The sequence below is a fragment of the Pteropus vampyrus genome, unplaced genomic scaffold (genome assembly GCF_000151845.1).
Source record: "Pteropus vampyrus isolate Shadow unplaced genomic scaffold, Pvam_2.0 Scaffold30, whole genome shotgun sequence".
NCBI lineage: Eukaryota > Metazoa > Chordata > Mammalia > Chiroptera > Pteropodidae > Pteropus > Pteropus vampyrus.
In genome coordinates this window covers 1,333,462-1,343,501 of record NW_011888811.1, presented here as the reverse complement: position 1 = coordinate 1,343,501, position 10,040 = coordinate 1,333,462, and the positions used below count along the sequence as shown (strand labels likewise).

The following is a 10,040-nucleotide window of genomic DNA, read 5'->3' as shown; positions in this document are numbered from 1 at the left end:
TTAGCCATATCAGGACTTAGCACTGTCTGTGCCATGCTCTGGTACATCCTCAGGGAAGGAAAAACTGGAAGAAAGGACTCAAGGTGGGTCAGAGACCCCCCAACCTTGTCCCAGGTGCCATCCCGAGCCTTTGCTTGTCCGCTGGCCCACTTGCAAACTGGCTTGTGGTATTTCTGCCACCCACTGGCACGGCCACTGTTAGGTTTGGGGAACATGAATGAGCTAAACCCCAAACCTCGTCAGAGCTGTTTAAAAGAGAACTTTGTGAAACAAATAAGACATGTCATTTTTCTTTTTTTTTTTTTTGAAATAGTAAGGAATAATTAAAATTATTTTGTAGTTCTTTCTACAAGGATGAATGGTCAAAATACAGTAAAAATATTAAGTCACTTGAAATATATCCTCTCTCTGGGAGCTAATATTCAGTTAATTTAATCTGTTATAGTTAGTTTTTATCTTAAGGGATCCATTTACATGATTCAAAGAGCTGTATTAAAAGTTTGCTGAAGAGAAATCCTGCTCCCCGCCTCCTGCACCCCAATTCCACCACCTACCTATATAGGTAACGATTTTGATTAGTTTCTTCTTTATCTTTCTCGCTGCACATCTGATCATATGATCTTGTTCACTCTCCCTTGTACCTCAAATACGGTACAAAACATACAGAGAGAATATACATATTCTTATTCCTCTCTCCATTTCTTGTACAAAAAAATAGCACACTGTATATTCTGTTCAGCACTATCCTGTTTGTTCCCTTAACAATAAAACGTGAGAGCTCTCCATACCAGTATCTAGAGATAAACTTCTAACAAACATTCGCGAGTGAGTAAACCATTGAATGAACAAGTTAGTGACTCAGCGAGTAATTGGAAACAATTACCGACTAGCCCTTTCTTCCTCCCGGGAAGCTTCCGGCTCACCTGGAGTGGTGTTTTCTATACCTTTCCCAGAAGCAGAATTCCCAGAACACCTGCTCAGCCCCTGCTTACACTCTCCCTTTTCCTGTCCTCAACAGGGAGGTGCCCAGATCAGCCTGGCTGAGGTCTGCCGGTCTGGGGAGAGGTCGACGCGCTGGTACAACCTCCTGAGCTACAAATACTTGAAGAAACAGAGCAGGGAGCCTGAGCCAGGGGGAGCCTTGGCCCCCACCCCAGGGCCTGAAAGCACGGTGAGCTGGGCCACGGGTTGCGCCATCTTCCACACGCAGCCCTGGGATGCAAGGAAGCAAATGCCTGTCCCAGACCCGGAGATGGCTGGGCACCCCAGGTGGAGGAAACGGGGCAGGAGGCAGTGGGGCGGAGAGGACAGGGCAGGAGGGATCTCGTAAGGGGCCAGTACCCCGCTCTGCAGCTTCTCCCTTCCCAGTTGTGCTCTCCCTGTCTCACCTTTGCTTGACCTGGTATAACTCGCATGATGAAAACCAATTTAATTCCTGGCTTAAAAAAAAAATTAAGTGAAGAAGGAAGGAGAAATCTGTGGAAGGTAGAACGTTAACCTTTATTGAGACCCTACGATGTGCATAGTGGTCCATAGTGGAGGCTTTATATAAGAGGCAGAGGGAGGTCACGGGAAGGACAGTCAGAAGAGTGGCCCGATGTTTCTTAGTTGAGTGACGGGTCAATATTTCACCTCTCTAAGCCTCCACTTCTTCACGTCTAATCTGAGTCTAAAATGGTTATTTCGACATTCTGAGGAAATACATGGTAAGGGCTCGATAAATAGTATCTGTTTCATTATTTTTTCTTCAAAATCTTATATTTGCCTATTTTTTGTTAAAAAATATCTTATTTTCATTTCAGTGCAATATATTTTAACCTGTTCAATGTCCTTAAACTGTTTCCTGCACTTGGAAAGCCCACACCTGCTGGCCAGGTAGCCCAGCCAGGACTCAGTTGAGCAGTGAAATTGCCCTTGAACATAGAGTGACACAGAGTATGGGATCTTCGTGAGATCCCAAATAGTTGGTTACTTTGGACAGTCGCTGCTCAGAATTTCAGTGGAGGGGGTGGCCGAGGTCACACAGGTAGGGATAAGAGCAAGGGTTAAATCTGGTTTTTGCCGCCGCCTCCTCCTCCTCCTCCTCATCCTCCTCCTCCTCCTCCTTTCTGATCATTTTCTTCACTTCCTTTTACGTCAGGCACTGTCCTGTTTATTATGTGCAGTTTACCAACACTCAGAAGGTGTACTTAAGGACATAACATCTAATGAGCAACAAAGCTCGGTCTCAAACCCAGATCTCCCTCACTCCAAAAAAGGGAGTCAGTGAGCTGGCACAGGTCTTCCAGACTCACCCCTCTACATTCTAGAACATTTTTTTTGGCAGGGGGTGGGGGGCGGGGGTGCGGCGCGGTAAGTAATATCAACATTAGACACGTTAGTTTTCTCATTCCCATTTCTCAAGGGAATAATCATGATCTCCCTTTAGGATGGTAAGATTTAAAATGATGCCAATCAGTGCCTGCGTATACCAGGCTTTCAGTTGATTTTAGTTAACCTTCTTCCTTCCCCAAAAGATAGTTTCAGGAATCATCCAGGCTCTGGCCCACACTACCCAGCGTTTTTGCAAATTAACCATGTGCTCAGAAAATGACAAGATCAGTTTTACTTTGCTATTAGCCACCATTTAGTGAGCGCCAGTTACATGCTAGGTATTCTTCTGCATACCTTATGTATATGTTCTCAATCTTCATAACCACCCTTCGCGGTAGGTATTAGAGGAAACTGAGTCTCAGGTTAAATCGTTTTTCACTGTAGGCACCATTCAGTATAGATGTTCTTCCTCCAGGAAGTCTTCCCTGAATGCAGCCTCCCCCGCCCCAAGCTGGGTTTGCTGTTTTCCCTGTATACTCAAACACCAATACTTACCTCTCTCATAGTCCTTCTCACATTTTGTTATTGATGTTTTGCATGATGGTCTCCCTGACTCCACTGTGATCTCCTTATAGCCAGAGACCTATAGTTCTGTCTCACTCAGCTGTTAAACTTGGCTATCTTCCCAAACTGTCCACGCATATCAGAGGTATTCTCAAGAAAACTACTAATTAGAAGAACTAAGCGCTGTATTTCCAATACATACGTGACCCCGGGGCAAGACACTTAGCCACTCTGGTGTTTAGTTTTACCCTCAGTTCACGGGGAGGGTCCCCCTCTGAGAAGCTCTGACTCTTGCTGGCAGGGGTGGCGTCCATGGTACACAGGTGAACCCATGAGCCCTTGTCTCTGTAGGATGCCGTGTCTGCTCTGTTGGAACAGACGGCAGTGGAGCTGGAGAAGAGGCAGGAGGGGAGAAACAGCGCCCGGCCCCTGGAAGACAGCTGGTAAGCGAAGGCTCTCTTGGGCCTCAGGAGTTGATCTGGCTTGGACCTCGGCCTAGGGAAGAGATCACCAAACACCAGGGCAACTGAGAGAGGTGTTCCCCTGGGAAAGCTGAGAGCTTCTCTCCTCATGGGTTCTCTGCAGGCAGCAACGCAGTATAATAGTCTAATGCAGCGCTTCCCAGAATCCTTTCTTGATGTGTTATTTTATGTTCTGTGAATCAGTCATGCTAGTTCACGTCTAATATTAGTTTCCGTTGATGCACTTACGTTTATTTTGGTAAAAGAAAAAAAAAAGACTTAAAGACCTTTTTTATTACTATAAATGGAAGATAAGTATAACTTGCCATAAATTGAAGATTTCTCAGTAAAGAATTCCATTTGACTGCTAGAAACAGGTAGCAGAAGATAGAAGTTTATTTCGTTGTTACTTGAAAAGGAGAATGGGAGGAGGCAACCCAAGGCTCGGCTGTCAGCTCCAAGATGTTACTGGGAACCCAGGCTGCTTCTCTCATCCTGCTTTGCTGTCCTTACTGTGTTGTGACCTCCATCATCAAGGCTACTTTATAGCCCACAACGGCCGTGGAGTCACCAGCCATCAGGCAGCCATCGGGAAAGAGGAAAGACAAGAGAGTGTGTCTCTGTGCCTTTTAACCAAGGACCGTTCCTGAAAGTCTCCCCACCGCCCACCCCCAGCAATTTCTGTTTGCTTCTCATTGGCCGAGCATAGCCACTTGGCCTAACTAACTTCAAGGGAGGCCGGGAAATGAGGTCTGTTAAGTGGGGTAAAAAATCAGAGTTCCATTACTAAGGAAGAATGTGGGAATAGATCTGTGGGAATAGATGTAGCTAAGTCTGCCTCGGCGACTTCCCCCCGGATGTGATCAGAGCATCTGGAGGAGAACGGCACGGGAGGCCGCTTTCTCCCAGTGCGGACCTGGCTCTTGAGTCCTGCGGATCCCGGCAGAGGTCTCTCACGCCTTAAGAAACAGCAGTGTCGTCACATCTTGGCTTTCTCATTTCTCCTGTGTCACCTCAGGCAACGCATTTTTAACTTTTTATTGCAGTATAACATGCATACAGAAAAGTTCACCTAAGGGTACAACATCTCAGGGAATATGCGGAAACCAAACTACCCGTGTAGCCAGCATCCAGATCGAAAAGCAGGGCATTTATAGCCCACTCCCCGGAAGCCTGCATCGTGCTTCCTCATGTCGCTGCTCTCCATCTGACGGGCAGCCACGGTGAGGCGAGCCCTCCTAACCTCGCCTGAGCCTCGGGTGAGAAATGGGGATGACACACACACTGACCACAGTGGGTTGTTGGAGAGGACGAAAGGAAAAGCTCACAGGAGACACTCAATAGAGGGTAGAAGTCAATATTAGGAAAACAAGAAGGAACACTGCTAACTTCTAGCTAAAGGAGAGAAGGCAGAGTCCACCTAGGAAATGAGCACAAGCTAGGAATCTTGCCATTTGGGCGGAAGTGTAGCTGGGCTTAAGCGCATGGGCTCTGAATTCAGACAGATAGCGGCGATTCAGAGTCTCGCTCGGCCAACTCCCTGTGGGGTCCTAGGGCTGGGTGAGGCCTGAACATCGGTAAGTTTTAAAAGCTCCCTGAGTGATTCCGTTGTGCAGTCTGGGCTGAAAACCCTGGCTCTACACCTCCGATTGTTCATCTGTGAAATACAGATTTGAAAAACAGCCACTCCGCATGGGTATTTTGTCGACTCAATATAATTATGCACGATAAGCGCTTCACTCAGACCCACAGGAAGCACTCAGTAACTCTTTTGTATTATTCTGTTACAGCCCCAAATTATACATTTGGTCTCAGAAGGAGGCTTTCCTTAATATCTTTTACTCCAGGGGTCAGCAGATGTTTTCTGGAAAGGGCCAGATAGCAAATTCCCGTTTGATGGGCCATACAGATTCTATTGCATCTGCTCATCTTTGGTGCTTTAATGTGAAAGGTGCCGTAGACCCCATGCACACCAACCACCACGTCCCCGGCACTGAAACTTCCACAATGGACACTGAAATCTGAATGTCACATAATTTACACATGTCATGAAACATCATTCTCCTTTTGATTGGTTTTTTTTCCCAGCCATTTAAAACAAAAACTATTCATAGCCTGGACTGCCCCAAAGTGGGCCCGATTTGGCTCCTCCGGCTGACCCACTACTGTCCCTCCACGTGGTGAAGGGTATGGCAAGGATCCTGGATTTTTGTATCTTCATTTTGTTTCTTTAAGGATTCTTTCTAAATGCTCTCAATTCCTCTCTCCCTCTTTCCTCTTCCCTCCCAGCCCCCTCTCTTCTCTTTCTTGCCTCTCCCTCTCCCCTCCACCTCCCTTTCTCCCTTTTGATCCCTCTCTCTCTCCTCTTTCCCTCTCTTTGCCTCTTTCTAGCACGCTGCTGGGCCGGGCAGGGCTGTGACTCACACAGGCCAAGTGTGATGCCGGAAGTAGGCCCAGGACCTGTCTTCCAAACCCCTGGCACAAGATCAGTGGTTTCCGCCAAATTCCAAGCTTGTGTTGAGACTTTTCACGCCATCGCCTAGCAACCGCCTTCTGTTCTCTCTCCCTTTGTGGCCTCCTCGTTCCCCACCCCTTGCCATTCAAACTTCCCTAGACGCTGACTTACAAAGAGGGCTGGGTAATCCCAGAGCTGCTCTGCTGGGGTAGATCCATCTGCAGCTCCCTCCCCCGGGGCCGCAGGCTTCTTTGGGTCTTGGAATGTGAACTAGCCTTGCCCGACTCTGGAGTCTGTGTCGGAGGCCTCCAAAGGCCAGCCCTCCGTTCTAATTTTTTGCCCTCCTTCTCCAGCACCCAAGGCCCAGGGTGCCATTGTCAATCCCTTTTGTTTAATTAGGTTTCTTTGCATATAATCAGAAGGCTGGATTTTTTTTTTTTTTTAAGATTCACAAACAAAACAAAACTCTAAAAGTATTAAACAATACTTTTACAGTAGGAGAATATAATCACAAACAATGCTAGAGTGCAGTCGTGGAGTTGGCCTCCTTCGGAACCTGCACACGTTTGTCTAGGGCCAATGCTGAGAAGTGGCCTTGCAGAATAGCTCTCAGATAAGACGGTGCTATAATATGCTCCCGCCAGCGGTGACTGTGAGTACCCCTAAGCCTGCACCCTCTCTGACACTCACTATAATCCAGCCACAGTACCTAATTGAGAGTATGTGTACATGTTTTATTTGAGCAGACACTGCTAAATTGACTTCAGAGTGTAAATTGGCTGCTCTGATTTGCACTCCCCACAGGGTTTCTTGTCCTTTCTGGAAATATTTAGATCAGATTCACAGTCGAAAGAGGAGAGAGAGATCCATAGTGGCTGAGCGCTTCGTGGACTTGGACAAACCTGTGCTGGAACCCTGGCTCTCCCACTTTTTGCGCAGCAGCCTGTGACACTGGACAAGGCCTGTCAGCTCTCTGATCCTCAGCTTTTGAATCATAAAATGGAGGCAATAATCGCCTCATTGTAGCACCTGGAGCTTATTAAACCCTCGGTAAAAGCTGGTTAATGTGGCGTCTGCAGAATCCTTAGGGGAATTCTCCTTGCATGTTTAATGGCTTTTATAAGGAGACAGAGAGGCTGCGGGTGCACATAGCAAAGTGCCCATCTAAGAGCAGAGGAGTTTTTAATGGTGGGCCGGGGGGAGAGATCCAAGACCTATTCTTCCCACTGGGAAAATCCTGAGGGAGATTTTATGTTTATTCACAATCTCGCTGAGCCGGCTAACTAGATGTCAAATTTCCTGCTTTTGGCTGGAACTCCTTCTGCTCAGTGTGGTAATGCTGTCTCATGCTGATCAGAAGCCTGGCGGTTATGTATGTCTTTGAGAAGGAAAGATGAGAAAAGAGATAGATGACTAATTAACAAATGCAATCCATTTGTCACACCAACTCCTTCCAACCGTGGAGTCCATGGGGAATGGATAATTAGGAAAAGTATCACCAAAACTAGAGTCTCTTTAATGAATGATGCTGGAACAATCGAATATCCATATAGAAAAAAATAAACTTTGAACGTCATGCACAAAAATTAATCTAAAATGGATCATAGAGCTGAACAAAAGCTGAAACTATAAAACTCCTCAAAGAAAATCCTTTACAACTTTGGAATAGGCAGAGGTTTCTTAGGTCAGACATAAAAAGCAAAAACCATTTTTAAAAACGGATAAATTGAACTTTATCACAATCGAAAGCTTCTGTACTTTGGAAGACACCATTTAGAAAATGAAAAGTCTAAGCCACAGGCTTAGAGAAAATATTTGCAAAGGATTTATATCCAGAATACATGAAGAACTCTTACAACTCAGTAGTAAAAAGAGAACCCAGTTTTTAAATGGGCTAGAGTCTAAAAGATGCTTTGCAAAAGAAAATAATGCAGGTGGTCAAAAAATGCATGAAAAGATTCTCAGTGGGAAAGTGCAAATTAAAACCACAATGAAACATGAGTACACAAGTGATAGGATGACTAAAGTTAAAGACTGGCAGGGCCAAGCCTAGCTGAGGCACTGGAATTGTCAGAGCATCCGTGCTGGGAACGTAAAGTGGCATAACCACATCGAAAACCAGTTTGTCAATTTCTTAAAGGAATGCACTTGTACTTACTGGATGACCCAGTAATTCTACTCCTGGCCATATCTCTCTTATGGTCTGAATTGTGTCCCCTGCAAAATTCATATATTGAAGCCTTGAGCCCAGGACCTCAGAATGTATACTCTGTTTGGAGACAGGACCTTGAAAAGATGATCAACTTAACAGGACGTCGTCGAAGATCACAGTGGGCCCTAAGCCCTTATGACTGGTGTGCTTGTAAGAAGAAGAAATTTGGACACACAGAGAGATACCAACGATGCATGCAGAGGGGGAAGACCGTCTGAGGACACAGCAAGGAGGTGATCGTCTGCAAGCCACTGAGAGAGGTCCCAGAGGAAACCAAACCTTGCCTCCACCTTGATCTTGGACTTTTAGCCTCCAGACCTGTGAGAGAGAAATTTCTGTCTGTGGTTTTGTGTTACGGCCGCCCTAGCAAACTCACACAGTATCCAGAAAAAAATGAAAACCTGCATCTACGCAGACTTGTAGGTGAATGTCTATAGAAGCTTTATTCATAATTGCCGAGAAATGGAAACTCCAAATATTCATCCCCTGCTGAATAGCTAAACAGGTTGTGGTCTGTCCGTCCCATGGAATACCAGCCATAAAAAGGTGGGAACTATTGATACAATCACCAGCATCGGTGAATCTCAGAAACATGCTGAAAGAATGAAGCCAGAGATGAGAGCACATGCTGTCTGATTCCATTTATGTGAAATGCTAGGAAATCACATTTCGAGTGGCAGAAAGCTGATCCGTGCTGGGCTTGGGGTGGCGGGCAATTAGCTGAGAAAGGGCGCAAGGGAATGGTCTACATCTTGAGTGTGATCTTGGTCACACAGGCGCACACATTGGTCAAAACTCGTCACGCTGTACACCGAAAATGCATTTCGCCGTATGCAAATTTACATCTCCCTGAAATTGACTTTTTTTTCCCAAAAAATGTGTCCTCAATCCTGAAAAGGCTTGGAAGCCCTGCCCCTGGGTGCATTTAAAGGCAGGTGAGCAGATCAGAGTGGTCTCTGGGGCAGTGACCGAAGTTCTTTCTCTGTCATCATAGGAGGTTCGAGGAGGAGACCAGCGAGAACGAGGCAGCCGCAGAGGAGGAGGAGGAGGGAGAGGAGGAGGGAGAGGAGGACGTCTTCGCTGAGAAGACCTCACCGGATATGGACGGGTGCCCAGGGCTAAAGGTCAGGAGGGCTGGGGAGATGGGAGGGGCGGTCTTGAGGAAATAGCCCTCCGTCCATGAGCAGAGTAGTCAGTCAGAAAAGGCTCAGGGCTGAGTCTTGCCCTCCAGCATCAGGGGACATGCCGTCAGAATGGGGTGGCCGTATGGCAGTGTCCTTGCCTATCCTTTGTCTCATTTCGGTGACAGTAAATGAGGAGAGGCGGACTCAGCCCCTCTTCTCCCCCGCCGTGTGCAGTCCCCCTGTTTCTCTAGCTTTGCCGTCTTGCGGGTCTGGGTTCCAACGCTGGCCTGCTGCTCCCTAGCGGTGTCGTCTGAGGCAGACGACTTCATCCCTCTGGGGCCTTCTTTTCCTCGTCTCTAAACAGGATACAGTGACGCTCGCCTCGCAGCAAGCTCTCGGGCTCAGAGCATGCGTTCCTTCATTTGGGTTGGCCCAGAGTGCCATGGGAGAGGGGTGTCCAGCCAAGGTCCCCTCGCCCCTGCTTCCCTGATGCACAAAGGTGATGCGTTATGACAGCTTTCATTCTCCACAGAGATCTCTGTGTTCTTTCCACCTGCAGGACTCCCAGAACTAGAGCACCCTACTGTGTCTGAGCAGGGCACCCCAGGCGCAGAGTGCAGACATTGCACAGAGGTGCCTCACCAAGGGGGGCCACACAGGAATCCAGGGCTACCTTCTAACTGCTTCACACCGAGGGGAAACTTTTTGTGCAGTTTCTCTAGCCAAAGAGGGTGCCTTTTACAACATTACACAAAGGCACTGTTGAGGCTCACAGAGGCCCCTCATCTAGGTGTTTTTGCTCACTTATCTTTTACCGGTGGCTACTGTGAAAGGGAAGGTAGAATATCTAATTATATAGTTTAAGAAATGAGATTTGCTGGTTACCTCCGCAATTCCAAGGAAACATCAGC

General features: G+C 47.1%; 1 protein-coding gene across 1 annotated transcript in view; it reads left to right on the top strand.

Annotated features, from left to right (window-relative positions):
* Nucleotides 1-10,040, top strand: part of WWC1 (WW and C2 domain containing 1) — a 134,226-nt gene that overhangs the window by 109,946 nt on the left and 14,240 nt on the right. Inside the window, exons 15-17 of the mRNA XM_011356776.2 lie at nt 1,019-1,171; nt 3,229-3,320; nt 9,000-9,129. Coding sequence (XP_011355078.1) covers nt 1,019-1,171; nt 3,229-3,320; nt 9,000-9,129 — 375 coding nt within the window. The remainder of the gene's footprint in view (nt 1-1,018; nt 1,172-3,228; nt 3,321-8,999; nt 9,130-10,040) is intronic.